The 18,186-nt window shown below is 46.2% G+C and overlaps 6 protein-coding genes across 9 annotated transcripts; 4 read left to right on the top strand and 2 right to left on the bottom strand.

Moving 5' to 3' along the window:
* The first annotated feature begins 494 nt into the window (after nucleotides 1-494).
* LOC110182962 (PX domain-containing protein kinase-like protein) lies at nucleotides 495-4,803 on the top strand. The gene is made up of 8 exons (XM_020951154.2): nucleotides 495-1,045; nucleotides 1,184-1,469; nucleotides 1,541-1,955; nucleotides 2,019-2,197; nucleotides 2,262-2,501; nucleotides 2,560-2,873; nucleotides 2,994-3,198; nucleotides 3,303-4,803. The coding sequence occupies exons 1-8, from the start codon at nucleotides 944-946 to the stop codon at nucleotides 3,497-3,499; spliced, it is 1,938 nt and encodes a 645-aa protein (XP_020806813.2). The 5' UTR covers nucleotides 495-943; the 3' UTR covers nucleotides 3,500-4,803.
* On the top strand, nucleotides 4,797-6,173 carry LOC110182964 (dynein light chain Tctex-type protein 2B). Of its 2 annotated transcripts, none has more exons than XM_020951156.2 (4): nucleotides 4,797-5,061; nucleotides 5,528-5,617; nucleotides 5,684-5,883; nucleotides 5,943-6,173. In XM_020951156.2, exons 1-4 carry the CDS (start codon nucleotides 4,918-4,920, stop codon nucleotides 6,106-6,108), a joined length of 600 nt encoding a protein of 199 aa, XP_020806815.1. In that variant the 5' UTR covers nucleotides 4,797-4,917; the 3' UTR covers nucleotides 6,109-6,173. The 2 variants fall into 2 exon arrangements, with proteins under 2 accessions (XP_020806815.1, XP_086684088.1); XM_086827962.1 differs by lacking the exon at nucleotides 4,797-5,061 and adding an exon at nucleotides 5,260-5,333 and having other exon boundaries at nucleotides 5,531-5,617.
* Nucleotides 6,174-6,326: 153 nt separating this feature from the next.
* Nucleotides 6,327-10,564, bottom strand: nito (RNA-binding protein spenito). Of its 2 annotated transcripts, XM_020951153.2 has the most exons (4): nucleotides 10,435-10,564; nucleotides 9,649-10,269; nucleotides 7,721-9,591; nucleotides 7,295-7,414 (listed from the first exon to the last, which is right to left on the bottom strand). In XM_020951153.2, exons 2-3 carry the CDS (start codon nucleotides 10,203-10,205, stop codon nucleotides 7,761-7,763), a joined length of 2,388 nt encoding a protein of 795 aa, XP_020806812.2. In that variant the 5' UTR covers nucleotides 10,206-10,269; nucleotides 10,435-10,564; the 3' UTR covers nucleotides 7,295-7,414; nucleotides 7,721-7,760. The 2 variants fall into 2 exon arrangements, with proteins under 2 accessions (XP_020806811.2, XP_020806812.2); XM_020951152.2 differs by having other exon boundaries at nucleotides 6,327-9,591.
* Nucleotides 10,565-10,848: 284 nt separating this feature from the next.
* Septin5 (Septin 5) lies at nucleotides 10,849-12,598 on the top strand. The gene has a single exon (XM_020951155.2). The coding sequence runs from the start codon at nucleotides 10,997-10,999 to the stop codon at nucleotides 12,269-12,271; it is 1,275 nt and encodes a 424-aa protein (XP_020806814.2). The 5' UTR covers nucleotides 10,849-10,996; the 3' UTR covers nucleotides 12,272-12,598.
* LOC110182885 (zinc carboxypeptidase) lies at nucleotides 12,579-14,652 on the top strand. The gene is made up of 2 exons (XM_020951029.2): nucleotides 12,579-13,480; nucleotides 13,545-14,652. Exons 1-2 carry the CDS (start codon nucleotides 13,124-13,126, stop codon nucleotides 14,535-14,537), a joined length of 1,350 nt encoding a protein of 449 aa, XP_020806688.2. The 5' UTR covers nucleotides 12,579-13,123; the 3' UTR covers nucleotides 14,538-14,652.
* LOC110182884 (methyltransferase-like protein 25B) lies at nucleotides 14,600-16,486 on the bottom strand. Of its 2 annotated transcripts, none has more exons than XM_020951028.2 (5): nucleotides 16,267-16,486; nucleotides 16,014-16,214; nucleotides 15,133-15,950; nucleotides 14,884-15,074; nucleotides 14,600-14,822 (listed from the first exon to the last, which is right to left on the bottom strand). In XM_020951028.2, the coding sequence occupies exons 1-5, from the start codon at nucleotides 16,345-16,347 to the stop codon at nucleotides 14,743-14,745; spliced, it is 1,371 nt and encodes a 456-aa protein (XP_020806687.2). In that variant the 5' UTR covers nucleotides 16,348-16,486; the 3' UTR covers nucleotides 14,600-14,742. The 2 variants fall into 2 exon arrangements, with proteins under 2 accessions (XP_020806687.2, XP_086684086.1); XM_086827960.1 differs by having other exon boundaries at nucleotides 16,010-16,214; nucleotides 16,267-16,460.
* Nucleotides 16,487-18,186: the final 1,700 nt, after the last annotated feature.

The following is an 18,186-nucleotide window of genomic DNA, read 5'->3' as shown; positions in this document are numbered from 1 at the left end:
AACCAATTTTCGGACGCCGAATTTTGTATACCCTTGAAGATTATAATGCGATAATTAATAATGAATACAATATAATATGTAAGTATTTGTCTTAATGCCTTCTTCCATTACTTAATATATTTAAAGTTCAAAGTTAAAGTTTTGTGAAAACAAGTCCCTCAGTTTCGAAGCTATCTGAATGAATCTTTGCATTTAGTTATCTATATAGACTTGACTGTTGATGCTGATCAACAAAATATTTTACTACGTTGCAAACATTTAATTAAATTATAATATCCTGCATATCCTTTGTGTTTTAATTTATACCAGACATAATCTAATAAAAAAGCAAATCCCTTTAAATAGCTTTCAAAACATTTAAAACTGCAAAATGTATACAAGTAAAAGAAACATAGTTAAAAAAAGAATTTTAATTTTTTGGAATAATAGTGAGAATTGTATAATTTTAAAATCACTGTAAAAGTGTGAACAATACATAAAAAAATAGGGAAACTGATCGATGTTCGATAGAAAACAGTTCGATATGAAAGATCAGAAAATAAAGCAACACGAAATCTGCAAACAAATAAACAAATTGTTTTTAATGTTATATTAGCCTAATAAGTGTCATTACACTTATTATTAGGAAAGGCAGTGTTGACTAAACCCAATCTTCTAAGTATCAAAAACGCTGTGCAACACTGGTTTAACGATTATAAGCAAACAGTGAAAAAATATTCTTGGTGCGGGTCCAATTGGTCTGAAAACAAATAAAAACAAAAATACAGAGCAAACAAGACAATCTTTGAGTGTTAATTTATCAGTGCTTGGTTGGGGAACTCAAAATCATTCTGTGCGTCACCGTGCCGCGCGTCCAAAAAGAGAGGGGACAAAGTAAGCCCCACACATATGTACACACATTTATCTAAGAGCCATCCAAGTGATATGTATCCAAAGGAATCCTATGGCCATATTTGCAAGCAGATATGAACGAAAATTGCCAATTGATGACACCCAAACGCTGAGCTGCGAGATAACCGCAGTCGAGGAGGTCGACGGACATACGGTACGTACGGATTCGAGCTGCTGCTGCTGCTGACCCTAGCGAAAAATCAATAATTGTTGATGATGATTTCATGCATTCGGTCGGTGTCTGAATGTATGCATGTATGTATGTATGTATTTATGTTTGTGTTTGCTGCAGGAATACCTGCTGCGCGTGTGGAGGGGCACCAGCAGGGAGAACTCGTGGAACGTTTTGCGCCGCTACAATGACTTCGACCGGCTGGACAAATGTCTCCGCATCTCGGGCATCGAGCTGCCGCTGCCTCGCAAGCGCATCTTTGGTAACATGCGCCCGGATTTCGTAGCTGAACGGAAGCAAGCCCTGCAAGTGTACATAAACGCCGTACTAATGAATCCAATACTGGCCTCATCGCTGCCAGCCAAGCGCTTTGTCGATCCCGAAAGTTACTCGCAGTCGTTTTACGGTGCGTTCACCTTTCCAGGATAGCCCCGTTTGGGATTCTTTTTAATTTCTGACTGTAATCCTCCTCCACAGACCATGCAGTGCAAAACGCCGCGCTCTGCCTGCGATCAGATGCGGCATGGGCCCTGGGTGGAACCATGGGCGCCATAGGCTGGCGCCTCAGGAAGCACTACTTCAAGGTGACGCCTAAGCCACCGGAGAAGAGCAGCAGCCACAAACAGCTGGTCAAAAGCGGCTCCCAGACGCACCAGAGCAAGCATTTCGCCTCCGGTAGCAGCAGCAATGGTAGCGGTCACTCGATCGACGCCGGCACCCTTGATCCTGGGTCAGAGGTAGTGGCCGAATGGTTAGAATATGGGCCAGACAAGTTCGTCGACGAGAAGGAAATTAGTGGGATACTAAAGAGCCTGATGGGTCTGCAGCATCCGCACATCGAGCCCGTCATTTTTGCTGGCCACACGGAAAGCGGTTGCCTTGTCATTAGAAAGTGAGTATTACTTTTCATTTGAAAATCTTGCCATGATTAACTAAATTGATGCTCGTCCCTTAGATTCCACAAGCATGGCACCTTGAAGGATGTGCTGTGCATGGCTACGCCAAAGAATCCCTTCCTTAGCAAGTACGGAAATCCGAAGGGACGCACCGCACTTTCCATGAAACAGGTGGCCACTTATGGAAAGCAGATCCTAGAGGCTCTCATCTTTTTGCATTCCAAGGGGTACGCCTATGGTAAGCTGCTAACTCACATTTTTTTAGACCTGCTTAACTGAAAGCTGGACGCTAACATTTGCAGGTCACCTTCATTCCGGAAACATAGTCATAGTGGAGGATTGCGTGAAGCTTTTGGACATTGAGAACTACCTTGTGGGCGTCCCTGCATTCTACAGACCATTCTTTGTGCAGCACAGTAAGATCCATGCCATGGAGACGGTGGATGTCTACTGCTTCGGGCATGTTCTGTTCGAAATGACCATGGGCTATCCGCTGCAGGAGTCCGTTGTGCGACAAATTACGGAATGTCCAGAGGCCTTAAGTAAGATCTTAAGCTTCAGTTGTTTTAGTTCTTTATTCTAATCGTTGTACCTTTGTAGAATGCCTGCTGGAGAGCATTTTGTCCAAGGAGGCCTGCAAGGCCGGCCTTCCCACACTGGAGCAGCTGTTGGGCCACAGGTTCTTCACGCAATACGCTTCAACTGAAGCCGCTGGCGCCGCTGCAGCCGCCAATGCGGAGAAGCCATACTTTAAGCTATCCCTGAACGCCAAGGAGCTGCTGAAGCAGGCGGCCATCAAGAGCGAGAATCGTTTGCGGGACGAGCAGAAGTCTGTGAAGAACCAGAAGCGTATCGTGCGCGTCCAAGAGCTAATGAGCTCCGAGGAGGAGAAACGCAAGTCCAAGCAGAAAGCAGTTAGTTGCCCAAACCCCCCAATCCTCACGTAGCTCTCGTCATCCCTTCCACACAGCAACTTAACGAACACTTTTTGGTTTCTCTTTTTTTCGTTTATTTGAATCGATGCTTACGTCTAGAAACTAGAGCACAAACAGTCGAAGCTAAAGCAGCAAGTATCACTCCAAACAAACAATGGACGCTTGTCGCTTGTGGCTGCGACTGCATCAGCAGCAACAGCAGCTTCCTCCTCCAGCACGGTCCTGGGTGTGGGGTTAAGTGCGGCCGACTCCTTCAACCGCTCCGACAGCACTCCCGAGGAGCCCACACTGGCCGGCCTCAAATGTAGTTATCTATCAGCAGTTCACAGCTTCAAATCAGTAGTTTGTTAGCTTGCTAGCCCCCGGAACTCACCAAGACTCACTTCCGTTCCCCTTTCTACCTTTCAGCCCCACCGCTTACTCCGGCTCCGCTGGCGGGTGGCGCACCCGTTGAGCGGCAATCTTCCACACCGAACATGCTGGCCGAGGACGCGGAGGCCGGTGATGGAGATGGCGAGGGCGACGAGCTGACCCGTTCGGCATTGCTGGAGTCCATCTGCAAGTTTAACCGCGGATCGCTGCGCAAGGTGCGCTCCAACGACTAAGAGATTTATAAACGTTAAAAACTTTTCGGACCAAATGTGGCGTTATGAAATAACACGGTGCCATCAGTAAAAAAAAAAAACCAACTCGAAACTAATCGAATTCCAAAAGCTACATTTTTAGAGGCATATTTGAGACTCAAAAAACGCAGAGAAAGAGAAACGGAAGCAGAGCATAAAGCGCATATACCCAAAAAAAAAAAGATAAAAACAATCCAGCAATTACTATATATGTACTAACGAAACCCACTGATTATAATTATTGCATCTTATACGTGTCCACTCTATACATAAATAGCATACGGAATGTGTCTATATATATGTATATGTATGAGCTACAGGCCACACACATTTGTCAAGGACCTTATAGTAACATGATGCATAACGCCCATTCATTTGAATTGCCATAGAGTGGCTTAAACAAAATTCGAGATAAAACAGCGTAGTATATAGCGTTACATATCTTGTTAATATAAGGACTTTGCATTTGCGAACAGACGCCGGGTCGCAACTAAAGCTTTACCTATGTGTCCACTACACGACTGAAACTAACTTTGGTACGAATATCTAACAAAAACGAGGGAAACTTAAACTAAAGCTAAAACTGAGAAACAAAAACGAAACGACAGACAGAGAAATTAGTACTTTCCAATATTTACATACATAAGTCTGCACCAAAATTTGCACGAGAGCGGGACGGAGATGCTATTCTTTTATAAGTAAATATCGTACATGGATGTTAGATGTCTAAGCAATTGTTCCTCGGTGTTGTGCTATCCTCCACCTGTGCGCGCATTTTTTTATCGCCAATATTAGTAGCTGTAACACTGAGTATTTGAGTTTTTACATATATTGTATTTGTATTTGTATTTCGAAGAGCCACGAATGTTTTTAAAACACTCAAATACATACTCGGGAGTCCTGGACTCAACACAACTAGTTCAAGCAACAAAGCAACAGAGACAAAGAAGACAAGGAAGAAATGTGGCCAAGAGAGTTCGCACTGTTATATTGTTTTCCTTTTTATATAGACAATTTATTAGGTGTCCGAATGTGAATTATGCGTATGTATCGAGATATATTTATATTTGAATATGTGTATATATATGTAATTGATGTTGAGCACCCAGAAATAACGTAAATACTTGGTACATGTGTGTTTTATCGTCTATCATCTGACTGTGCATATGTTTGGATATACATACTTTAAACCGGAGACGGATCTGAAATTCGAAAGAAACATATTCCCGATACAACCACACAAATATTGCAAACCAAATAAAGTGTAAACTAATTGCCGTTGTAAAGATTGCCTTTGATTCAATGTCGATCTCAGCGGGCTCTTCCTTTCAGTTTAATAGCTAAGTTTTCTGGGCCAGCCACGTTCTGAAAATAATTTCTGTTCAAACAACACTGTGATCATGACTGACTCGCCGGAGGAGCGAAGGAGCAAGGAGGTGGCGCCCGCTGCCGCTCCGGTTAAGGAGGCGGAACCGGGTAAGGGTAAGAAGGAGAAGAAGGACAAGTCGTCGGCCGAGGGAAAGGATAAGGCGGCCAAGGGCGAGGTAAGTTCGGCTGCCAAGTGGCACATAATTTGGACAACTATTGATTCAACAATGCCCACGGATTGCCACGGCGACAGGTTCGTCCGTCAGGCAATCTGGCAGGCAATGGCTTAATGGCATAATCATTTGTGGTTTTATGGCTAACCGCGACGCACTCGACCCGACTCCATTTCAATAAATTCGAACGTTGAGCCTCGAACGAAATGGCAGCCGCCGCGGCGAAGAACTGGTCGGGCCTGGTGACTCTGTGCCTGGGCCAGGAGCGTGAGAAGGTACCAGATTGATTTTGTCATTAATGCTTACTCCCCGAATGCCTCCAATTGATGTCTTTTTAATGAATTGATGCATGTAACGAAATGTGAACATGGCAATGCATGTTCTTGGCTGGGAATTTAGCCAAGTCACGAATATCCATGCCCATACTAAAAACCATCTTTGGTTTCCCTTCCATTTCGCCACCATGCAGAAGCAGCAGAGCAACAGCCAGCGCGGATCTCTGAGCAAGTCACATCTGGGCGTGCCAGCTCCCATGGGCATGGGTGCCGCCCCGGCCAAGGTGAGTAGTTCGATGTATGCTCCTTCTACTCGTGCTTCATTAGACTCATACGTGTGTTGTGTATAGCCCACAATGCGATTCATGCCCACGTACCGCCTGGAATCCAAGAATCCGTTAAACAAGGAACGCGTGGAGAACATTATCAAGGCTGTAATGAACAAGCACTACAACGACGAGTACATGTTCCACCCCAAGCACTCGCTGCACATGGCGGCGCAGGTCAGTGAGGAGATCAAGAACCGTATTAAACTCAACAACTACGACAGGTGAGGCTGAGTTATCGAAGAGTTAGTCCCTCATTTCACTGTCTGTCCCCACAACCCAGATATCGCTACATAGTGCTGGTCACCGTGGGCGAATTCCTGATGCAGGGCCTCTATTCCATGGTCAACTTCTTGTGGGATGCCGAGAAGGACGGATTCGTTACCTACAGGGTGGAGAGGCCGTCCTACTTTGCAGTCTGCACGACGTTTTACCTGTACTACGATTAAGAGCGGGCATCGAGGAGGATCTCTTGGTGCCTTCAAGTTGTTATTAAAATTTAAGTTAATGTTAACATGGGTGCAGAGTGATGGGGATGGTGGGATGGGATTACCTGGCTGCTTATTCGCCTCCGGGTAGATGGTTTCACATTGTTCCTGGATTGCACTTGGTACTTGGCACTATAAATCACATTTTTTGGAGCACCAGATCTTTGAACACACATTCATTTAAGTTTTTATTAAATTTATTTTGAATTAGAGCTGTATAATTGTTTTTTATAATATTGGTTGAGGCATAAATTATACTGTGACATCGAACTGCTATCTACTTGGGTACATTAACTGCCTTTGATCGTTATTACTATATCTCTGAGTGTACAGATTTATGATTGGTTATATTGAATATATAAATAATATATTACTTGAAAACACACGCAGACACAGCACATGCACTTGCCAACAACTTGAATTCATCATCATCATCATTTTCGGTCCGTGGAATGACACTTGAACTCACAGAAACATAAATGTTGCATAAATTATAAACAAAACACCATTATTATTCTGTTGAGAGCAGCCACAAGAAAACCAATGTAACAATTGCCAAACCCAATCAAACAGCAGAGACATTTTGGAGCAAATGCTACACGACGTTCTCTCTTCGGATGGAAGACGGATACGGATAGATTGATCGGGGATCGGAACACCATTTGGATTTCGCGCACCCACATGCCAAACAAGAACACTAACTGGATGATAGCCCCCAGAATAAGTTGAGGGAAGACTGAAGCCTTTTTGCCAAAATTACAAACAACACTTTGCACCGAATTGAGGGAACTGCACTGCAAAAAATCGGGAAACTGGCGAAACTCGGTCAACACTTGCGTCTGCTTCGTCGTCTCTGGACAATCAGACCACTAACTTGGGCGCACTTTATGTCACAAGCCAAGGATCAGGGGCAGCGGCAAAACAACACAACTCAAAATATTAAATCAATTTTAAGCAACACAAAAACTGTTTAGTTTCGTTTCATCAAAATCATTTCGCACTGGTTACATCAGGATCGGACACTTGGATGGGGTCTTGAGAGAACTTTTTGTTTTAGCTTTTACTTTCATCATCCTCGGATGTACACTTTGACATGGTTAAAATTTGGATAAAGTATTACATTTGATGCATAATCAAAAACTTGTTCTTGTAGGAAACTTTTTTAGCACATTTATAAAATAAAGTATGTTTATAAAAATATATATAAACTTCACTGTCACTAAACACATCGAGAACTTGCAATAAAAACCATAAAGAGAGATCCTGTCTGCAAAAAGAACGGTAATTAATGATTAATTAATAAGGGGTCAGGGATCATGAGGTGTGTGGATGATGTCTCCTCGGCTCTGCTTGTGTCTCTTTGTGCATCATATGTGTATGTTGTGAGTGTGTGGTGTGTGTGCGTGTGCAAGCGGTTGTGCGGAGGACGGACACATACACGGCCCTAGCGCGTACGAGTCCTCCACTGCATCCGCCTCGCCTTGAGAGGAGCATCTAAGATACGACTAAGTTTTCTAGGCTATATATTTAGGTGTGGCGGAGGCTTCCCATAAGCACTGCGGCTAGTCGTTACCTCCAGTTTGTCCAGCACTTGCCTTTCGTCATCGACCACCTTAGGCCGTTCCGCCGCGCACTACCACAATAACCAGGTGGTCCTCCTTTAGCCCCTCTTCCGTCAGGCTGTGGCATGTGCGCTTCAGCAGCTCAGTGGAGAAGTCACAGGGCGGAAAGGCGTACAGGACGCCGGTGGCTTCCGTCTCTTTATTTAGCAGCGAGATGACGCCAGCCGCCTCCTTCTGCTTGAGGTAAGAGACCAAATTCCTCAGCGGTCGTGTCTGAACGCTGGCGTCGTCGCAATTGGTGTCCACCGTGGATCCGGCCAGGCCCATGAAGATGGCATGCGAAGATGAAGATGCAATTCGCTTCTGCACATCATCCAACTTTGGAGGATCCAGACGCAGGCGCTGAGTGATGCGCAAATTGTGCTTGCCCTCCTCGTCCCGCATCAGAGACTCCACAATATCTGTGTCGCCGTCAGTTAAATGGAATTTGGCCGGGAAAAGGGAGCTCTTGAGGATCAGAGCACCGGTCCACACTGTGCTACATTTGCGCGCCACTTCCGGCACTGTGCTGGCCGATCCAAGGGCATCATTGCGACGAGTCGAAGTGTCAGAGTCCGAGCCGGGCGAGCGAGCTCGCTTCAGGGGTGATCTGGATCGTGACCGTTCTACACCAGGCTCTCGGGAGGTAGAGCGGGCTCCCCTGTCATAGGATTCACCGGGAGGACGCCGCCACTCGTCATCCGCTCCTCCTGGTGGGGGCACCGACGAAGACGACCCACTCAAGGAACCGGGATGTGGCGGTCTGTGCACATCGTTGTGATAATGGTACATGCCTCGTCCCCTTCCACGATAGCCACCACGACCGCGGTAGCCACCTCTTGGTGGATATGGAGAATATCCACCTCGCGGCGCATACGAAGTAGATTCCTCATAATATGGGTCGTATTCCGGGCGGCGATACTCCAGAGCACTTTCGTCATACGGCGGCTTGGAGCTCTTGAACTGTGAAACCGGTGTTGCTCCCGGCAGCTCTGCAAAATCTGTGCGTAGACGTCGCTCTGGTCCACCTAGCGGGAATCCTCGCATCTCTTTCACCGCGGAGGTGGCCGCTTCCACGGTTTCATACTGAATATAGGCGTACGGCTCTCCCTTCTGGTACTCAATCTTCTTGATGGCACCAAAGCGGTCGAATTCTCGCTCCAGCTGGGTGACAGAGGTCCAGGCTCCTAAGCCACCGATCCACATGCGAGTGGCTGGAGTCACCTTGCCGTAGCCAATCTTGCACTGGAACTTCCCGATGTACTGGCCGGACAACTCGATCTTAGCCCGGTGAGCCATGTCTAGATTCTGGTACCGTACGAATGCAAACGCATTGCCTGTTCCAGGTGGCGGTCGCTTGATATCGATATCATCCACAACACCGTACTTGCCGAAAATGCGGCGCAACTCGTCGTCGGCTATAGTCACCTCAAGATTACCAGCGAAGAGGGTCCGTGTTGAGAGTGGGTCATCCTCGGGCTGCACGTGGTGCAGATAGTTCGGGAACTTGTCCTTCTTGCTCTCTGGCTTCTCATATGGCGCATGTGGGCGTGGTGCCAGTGGTCTCATTGGAGCGTACGAATGGGGTGGCGCGTGGCCATGGCCGAGGTGATGGGGATGACCACGATGAAGCGGGGGTCCGCGAGGCGGATGCGGATAGTCGTGGTGCATCGGCCGGTAGTCCCGCGGGTGCACAGCATGTGGATGCATGTGGGGCGGACCGTACCGATCGTACGGATCGATCGGCGGCCGACGGTGGTCTAGCGGAACACCAGGACCCATTGGGGAACGTGAATAATGGTACCGCTCATAGTCGGGGGGAGACATCGAGTGGCCACGGGGTCTGAAACAAAAAAAGGTGAGTTCAACAAAACAAGATAATCATCGACAGAAAACCCACCTGTACTCCGGCCTAGTCGTAGACTTGTATACCGGCTCCACAATAGCCATCTTGTCGTAGATTATAAGACGTGGCTTGTGGTGCTTAGCCTCTCGAGCATCCTCGGGTGTACGGAAGCACACATAGGCGACCCTTTCGTCCAGATCGTTGGACAGTCGCACACTGAAGTCACCGAACTTCTTGTACTCGCGGTACAGCGTCTCCTCGATGAACTCGTCCGGGGCCTTCGGCGGCAAAGCGCTGACACATAGAACCTTGTAGCCGGCAGGTCGCTCGGCCGGTGGTGGGCCTCGCATGTAGGGCTCCCGGTGCGGGGAACCGTACCGGCCACGTGGACTGGGCGAACGGTCTAGTCGGCGTCGCATGCGTTCCGGTGACATTCGCTCCGGGGAGTCGCCAGGGACACCACTCCCGTTGTCGTAGCCCCGGCCCATGCTACGCGAGTTGCGCGACATACTGCTTCTGGCAGGACCCGGGGAGCGCGACGCGCTGCGCTTCATGTTGTGGATTTTGACTGTGATGCGATCGGCTCCGGTACCGTCTCGGTGACTACTCATGGGCGGCTCTTCCGGTGCTCTTCTCGGGATGGTGCTGCCTGCAATCCTCTGGCAAACGGGGCTTCTGCAAAAAGGTGAAAAGTTGTGAAAGTGAGAAAAACTACAGTCAAGCGGCAACCGCGGCAGCAAAGTGAAAAGAAAATGGCGGCCGCCGACGACAAAGAAAATAACAAATTCTCCTGTAAATACTTTAGAAGGGCCAATTTATGTTTGCACTCCGTGCTCTCACCTCTTTCTTAGCTTGAGGCAGTAGGTTGGGTGCACTTTTGCTACACAATTTGTGTAAATCTCGAATTGTAAAATTTTCTGCGGCGGCTTGCAAATTCTGTATGTGTTGAAAGTTTTCCGATAACTGCACCGATACCTCTTAGTGGTGGACGTGTGTCCATGTTGGCAAGGTTGGCTATTTAATTTAATTTAATTTAATTTTAAAAGTTAAGTTAGACATACTTTGAAGTAGTTTGTAGTTGTAATCAAATCCAATCGCAGTACAAATTGAAATCAATTTTTTTTTAAATGATACATCGTGATTTCGTGAATGTTAGCTATCGAAATCTACTGTCATCGATAGACTACGGTACATCGTTTAAAAATGAAGCGGCAGGTAAAACAGAGCACAGGTAGAAAATTATACGCATTAAACTGTCATTATCTGGGCAGATGCAGGAAAACCCGAACGGGTGATTAGGGAAATCTGCAGTTGTCTGGAACCTACGTAAGCCAGTTTTCGCCCTATAAAAACTGCCGCCTTTGGCACGCAGAGCCTTATTTCGAAGAGAACTAAAAGTGAAATGGTCAACATTACGGCTGAGAATAAGACATCGGCGGTGGCGACCCCTGGGCTCCGGCAACTGCAGCTAGGCGGGCACGTGGGATTCGACACTTTGCCGGACCAACTGGTGAACAAGAGCGTGCAGAACGGCTTCGGCTTCAACATCCTGTGCATCGGGGAGACTGCTTTGGGGAAGTCCACGCTGATGGACACCCTGTTCAACACGAGCTTTGGCGCCACGCCAAGCCCACATAGCCTGCCCAACGTAAAGCTAAAGGCACAAACCTACGAGCTGCAGGAGAGCAGCGTGCGGCTGAAGCTGACCATCTGTGACACTATCGGGTACGGCGACCAGGTGAACAAGGCAGACAGCTACAAGGCGCTCGTGGAGTACGTTGACTGCCAGTTCGAGGCGTACCTGCAGGAGGAGCTGAAGATCCAGCGCTCGATGGCCAGCGCTCACGATAGCCGCGTCCATGCCTGCCTCTACTTCATATGTCCAACGGGGCATGGTCTAAAAGCCATGGATCTGGCGTGCATGAAGCAGCTGGACACACGAGTTAACATCATTCCCGTGATAGCCAAGGCGGACACCATCTCCAAGTCGGAGTTGGCTGGATTTAAGGAGAGGATAATGGACGAACTGCGGCGCAATAAAGTTAGCATTTACCAGTTTCCCACGGACGATGAGACGGTGGCCGATACGAACAAATCGATGAATGGAGAGCTGCCTTTCGCTGTCGTGGGTAGCACGGAGTTTGTGAAGGTAGCTGGCAAACTGGTCCGTGCCCGGCAGTATCCCTGGGGATCCGTACACATCGAGAACGAGGCGCACTGCGACTTTGTCAAGCTGCGCGAGATGCTCATTCGCACAAACATGGAGGATCTGCGCGAACTGACCCACACGCGCCACTATGAGCTTTTCCGGCAGCGGCGCCTGCAACAGATGGGCTTCGTGGACGTGGATAGCAACAATCAGCCAGTGTCCTTCCAGCAGACCTTCGAGTCGAAACGCACCGGCCATTTGGCCTCCCTGCAGGCCAAAGAGGAGGAGGTGCGCCAGATGTTTGTGCAGCGGGTTAAGCAGAAGGAGAACGAGCTGAAGGATAGCGAAAAGGAGCTGCACACCAAGTTCGAGAAGCTCAAGCGGGAACACCTGGAGGAGAAAAACAAGTTGGAGGATGCGCGGCGCTTGCTGGAAGAGGAGTGTCAGGAGCTCCTGCGGCGCAAGCAGCAACTATCCAATGGTAACGGAAACCACATGCTCACTCTTGGCCGAGGCAAGAAAAAGTAGTTTTCGAATCCGCTGGATTTTGATTTTGCAAAACGACAATAAGAAGCCTCGATTTTATTCCACCTTTGATAGATTTGATTGTAGTTTAAATTAGCTTCGAATTGGTTATTAATTAATAACATTGTTCTTAAATAATCTAATTTAATACATACATTTTAATTCTGAAACGAATAGATTAAAGTCAATTCTATTTTCTTATAAATCAAATTTTATAAATTTCAATAAAATGAAATATGTGTATGTTTTATAACCAACTTTTCTCCCATTTTTGTATTCATTTCATATTTGGTATGGTTTATTCCAATAAATAAAACATCTGAGCAATCATTAAAATTTTTTTCGAAGAAATACGTACCAATGAATGTAATATGAACTACCCTTGATTACATTTTTCAAGGGCTCCTAATTCTGATAAATAAATAAACAATAATTAAACGGGGGGAAGGGCAAGAGTTTATCTCTAAAATCAACTTCATAAATTCTGTGGAAGTGCAAACTATCCCTAATTTTGGACGATTTACCTGACTTAAAGGTTAATAATTATAGAAATGGGATGCATTTCGTGCAATGATTTTATGGAGGCCATAAACCATATGTTCCTCGCTGGAAACCCGAGTCGCGATACCCTGGATTAGCCAGCACAGCTGTGTCCGAGCACCTTCTGGTTTAGCTGTCCGGCCCGCCATCCGCTGCCTGCCCTCCGCCGCCATACTCAATCCTCTATGCGCTGATAACGAGTTGCCTCAGACTTTCTCTCCCGCTCTCGCCACCTCTCACTTGCTCTCTTGGAAGGCAAAACGAAAACAAAACCGAGAGCTGGCCAGCGTTTGGTGTGGAAAATATCTTATAAATATGCTAACCTGGCAGATCGGAGCGTTGTGGTTAGTCATTTCAATTCTGGCAATGGCAGAGAGTGTTACTAAACTGGAAAGCGGGACATGCACGGTGGCAGCGGCTGGCAATTCCGGATGCGGAGGAACTCCTCCTCCGGACCAGGCCCGCTACGACAACTATCGCATCTACAATGTCGAATTCGAGAACGAGGAGCAGATCTCACTGTTCCAGAAACTGGAAGAGCAGAGCGACAGTCTGACCTTCATTGGCCACGCCCGCGAGATTGGCCAGAAGTTGTCTATTTTGGTGGCGGCTCATCGCGTGGCGGATTTCGCAGATCTCCTGAAGACCTACAAGTTGAAGCATCGTGTCTTGGTAAGCGCGTACACATTACATCCAAAAGAATCTGTTACTGATGGGTTGGAGAAACTCCTTGCAGACCTACAACTTCCAGGAGAAGATTGACCGCAATCTGGGTGAAGTGCAACCGGAGAACATTGATGCTCTGCAACTAGACTGGCAGCACTTCTTCCACTTAAAGACCATCTACGAATGGATGGATAAGATGGCCGCCAAGTATCCCGATCGTCTGACTGTCCTGGACATGGGCACCAGCACGCAGGGAAACGCCATAAAGGGTGTAAAGTTGTCGAGTAACCCGAACAATAAGGCCATCTTCATCGAAAGTGGCATCCACGCTAGAGAGTGGATTGCCCCGGCCGCTGCTACGTACATAATCAATGAGCTGCTCACCTCCCAGGACCCGCAGGTGCAGAGACTGGCCCTGGACTTCAACTGGATAGTTTTCCCCTGCGTTAATCCCGATGGCTACAAGTACACCTTTGAGCACGACCGTATGTGGCGCAAGAACCGTCAGTTGTTCGGCACCTGCCGCGGTGTGGACCTGAACAGAAACTATCCCGACCACTGGAACAGCGCTGGTGCTAGCAGCGACCCTACACGTTATGACTTTGCCGGACCCTCGGCCGGAAGCGAGGTGGAGACGCAGCGCGTAATCGCTTTCATACGCGCCAATGTGGGCAAGGAGCAGATCAAGACCTACATTGCCCTGCACTCCTACTCCCAGATGTTAATGTTCCCGTATGGCTACACCAAGAAGCGCGTGTCCAACTATGATGATCTGCAAGAGTTCGGAAAAAAGGCATCTGCGGCCATCAAGGCGGAAAGCGGCAGGGACTATGTAAGTGGCAGTCTGTATGAGACCATCTATCCGTCAAGCGGTGGCAGCATGGATTGGGCGCATTCCGAGGCTGGAATCCCAATCGCCTATACCTTCGAGCTGCGCGGTCCGCCGGACAGTCAGGATCTGTTCATCCTGCCCGCAGTGGAGATCCTACCCACGGCCAGCGAAGCCTTTACCGCGATTCGCACCATTGTGAATGCTGCAGCCGAGAAGGGTTACTACAAGTGAACATGCCTCGTTCCAGATTTCCTCAAATGGGCATTTTTATACGTTCAACGATCTAGACAAACTTTAAGTGCACAACGATATTATCTTTATACAAAATAAACTCACATAAAAACCACTTGAATGGTAACAACCACTTAGCGATAAGAATCAGACGACAGTTCTGCGGGATTTATGGGCAGATTAGGGTAATTCTACCCTATCGGAGTCAGGGTTTTGTGGCCATGGTGATGTGGTTTCTGGGCGAGAGGCGGGGATCGAATATTGCCTCTATCCGCACTTGGCAATCTGTAGGAAAGAATCTCGAATATAACAAAGTACTAGTCAGTAGCAAAGTGAGTTCATATACCATTCTCCATTAGGAATAAGCACCGATCGTTGAGAATAATGCTCTCTACCAGAGGAGCCATCATTAAGCGCAATGTGTAGAAACTTACGATACGCTGCCAGTTGGACAGATCCGTTGCCGTTTGCTCGTTACTGAGAACCCGGCTGTCTAGAGCTTCAAACCTAGTTCCCTGCACGGCTCTTTGGAAGTATCTGGAAGATCACAAAGCACTGGTTACAGATTTCTTGAGATTATTTATTTCTTACTCACTGATGAAAAGTCATGCCCGGCGAATGCTTGACATTGCGCAGCGCACAGTGCCGGAGATCTGGAAATTGCTGAACGATGATGCGCTCTGCGGCCGCCCGGAGAGAGTGAATCCGTAGGTGCTCGTATTCTCCAGTCCGCAGGCGATCCTGGTACACCTCTGTGGCGTGGCAAGAGATCTCCCTGGATTCGTAGCTCAGTTGTGAGCCGGATTTTTCATTGAGAAATCTGCTTAGTGGGTAACCATGCACCCTTTCTCTGGGATGCGTGACCTGGGTGGTCATTTTCTGATAGCAGCAGCCCACAAAGTTGAGGAACTTGGCTTGCGAACAGCCGAGGAAAATGCGCATTAACGTTGGCCCCAAATTGCCGCACGGATGCAGACCGATGATACCGAATGTAAAGTCGTCGTTTTCCAGCCCCAAGGCATCCCGGATGCTGGCGAGAAACCGCTCTGGTAGTGTGTCGCTATCCAAGCGCTGCGTGAGGTGCACGGGCCGCTGAAAGTGGCTGGTGTCTTCGGTTTTGAGGTGTTTGGCTGCCATAGATTCCAGTTTCATGTCAATTTCTCTCGCTTGCTGATTGAGATCTGGTTGCATCTCGAAGCAGCACACACATATTCCGAAGCCATAGCCAAGGAGCCGCGCTAGGTGACCTACGCCAGCTCCAAAGTCCACTATGAAGTCAACAGGTGTTTGTCGGTTACTGAGTGCACAAATCTCTGCCATCCGGCGGATCTCATGTTGTTTTTTCGGCTTTACTCGCTTCGTAAACATGTGCTTCAGCTTAGGATGATCCAGCAATGGACAGGGCAAGGAATTCTATGAAAAGTTATGAAGGTATGAAAACTTTTCTGAAGACACCAGTGGCAGGGTTTTACCAACTTCGGGTTGACTCTTGGGTGTACGGCGCATGCAAAGATGCCGCAGCTCCCTTTGTAGTTCTATCAGTTCTACTGGCCATGCTTCTTCGAGCTCCACAGTCTCGTCTTGAAGCAGCTCGCTCAGGTCTTCAAGGGGTATATTCGCCAAGTGCTGCTGCCAGACTTCAGGAAGTTTACTCCAATGGTCGTCCAGGAAAAAGTCCTAAAAATGAGACGTTGTTGTGAAACGGTCGAAAAACTCTTAACAAACACACCAAAACATAAGCGTCCAATAACCATTCATATTTCTTAAGCAGCCCTAGACTATGCTCAAGCTTTTGTCTCAGAGCTAACATATTGATATTATTTTGTTTTATTAAAAATATTGCGCTGTTTCTTGCTAATATTTGTATTTTTTTATTCAATCCGCAGAAGCGTTCCTCGGCGGATATTACAAAAAACACCGATTGGCCACACTGATCTCAATCTGTAATATTTTATTTATTGTAGTCATACTCAAATAAATTTTAACTAAATCAACGGTATACTTCTCAAAGTCAAGTAAAAATTAAAGATATATCTTATGTTATGTCCGTCAAATTAGCGTCGATGAGTTAGCGTCGAAGTGGATCGGTGGGAAAATGGTACACGGAGGGGATCTTTAATTTTTAATTAATAATTAAATTAAATTAAATTATAATTAAATTAATAATTAAGGCACTAATTCGAATAAAATAAAAATTCTAAATGCTAAAAAATGAATTTACTATTTTTTTCAATTGGGTTTGAAAGTATTTGACATTTGGATATATTAAAAAAAGCACGTGAAAAATCGTGTTTTCACGGATTTCTTAATGTCTCGGCTAATCAAACGCGTGAAGCGACACCCGATACGCCAAAATAAAGGACATTCATTGTAATTTTACCTTACCAAGTTTTAATTTCTTCAAACACTTAGTTTTTGAGCAAATCGCATAACAGTGATCTAACCTCGGGGTGGGCTCCATACAAAATAGGGCATCCAAAATTGTAAGGCTTATAACTTCGATTTACGAACCCGTGTACATATGGACGGTATATAGGCTTACTAGGGAAAGATTAAAGAATATTTAGTGCAAATTTAAATTGTTTTTAACCAGCAGATTTCGAGAAAATCAAATAACAGTGGGTGGTGTATTTGGGCTGGTAGCTAAGGCGCGAACTATGAAAATCGAACCAGATGGGAACCAACAGAAAACCACTCGCTGAAACAGACCATGGAACCATGTTAAGAAAAATACTAAATTAAATAAAAATGACAAATTGTTGAATAAAACATTACGACAAGTGACTACCCAATAAAGGGAAAAGCCTTTTAAAACAGTTTGGTGCGATTTTCAGCTAAATCAGGGAAAATTACCTATTTCGTTATTTTTCGATTATTTCAGTATATACCACGGCGGAATGATAAAGCCCCTCCCTGACAAGCTAAATCGATAACCCGCCAGAAAATGTTCCTATTGACTATTTTAACAATTGTATAAAATATGCAAGCCCCATGAATGAAATTAACATTCTAAGCATTTTGGTAGATGTTTCATCAAAATCGGTTCAGCCGTTCAAGAGAAAACCTCACTTTTTCATTTATTTCCATAAATGTTCCTAAGAAGAATAAATAAATCTGGCAGCACTGCCTACCTAACATTAAGTCATGTTGATTTAAACTTTATTATAAAACTTATGCAAAATAAAGATCGTACCATTAACAGGATCGGAGTTCTGAACATTTTGATCCATGTTTCAACAAAATCCGTTCAGTCGTTCATAAGAAATCCCGAGTTTTTCATTTATTTCCATTTATGTGTCCCGCAGCCCTGCCTACCAAAAAACAAGAAAACTTGGTTTAAACTTTATGGCTAAACCTATGCAAAAGGAAGACTGCCCCAAAGACGGCATCGCTGTTCTGAACATTTTGATCTATGTTTCATCAAAATCCGTTCAGTCGTTAATGAGAAATCCGACATTTTCATTTATTGCAGTTGGGTACCAGGGGTGCATAGTCATGCCTCCTTAGTACATAAATTAGCAATTCAAATGTTAATTTCTAAAAAACTACTGAACGGATTTTAATGAAACACCTACCAAATTGCTTAGAATAACGATATCATTTATTGGGCAGACTATTAAATGTTATTTCGAAAATTTGCTTCTTAAAT

This window comes from Drosophila serrata, unplaced genomic scaffold (genome assembly GCF_035046125.1).
Source record: "Drosophila serrata isolate PLE 108 unplaced genomic scaffold, ASM3504612v1 contig_184, whole genome shotgun sequence".
In the NCBI taxonomy this organism is placed as follows: Eukaryota; Metazoa; Arthropoda; class Insecta; order Diptera; family Drosophilidae; genus Drosophila; species Drosophila serrata.
This window is presented reverse-complemented; position numbering and strand designations above follow the sequence as displayed.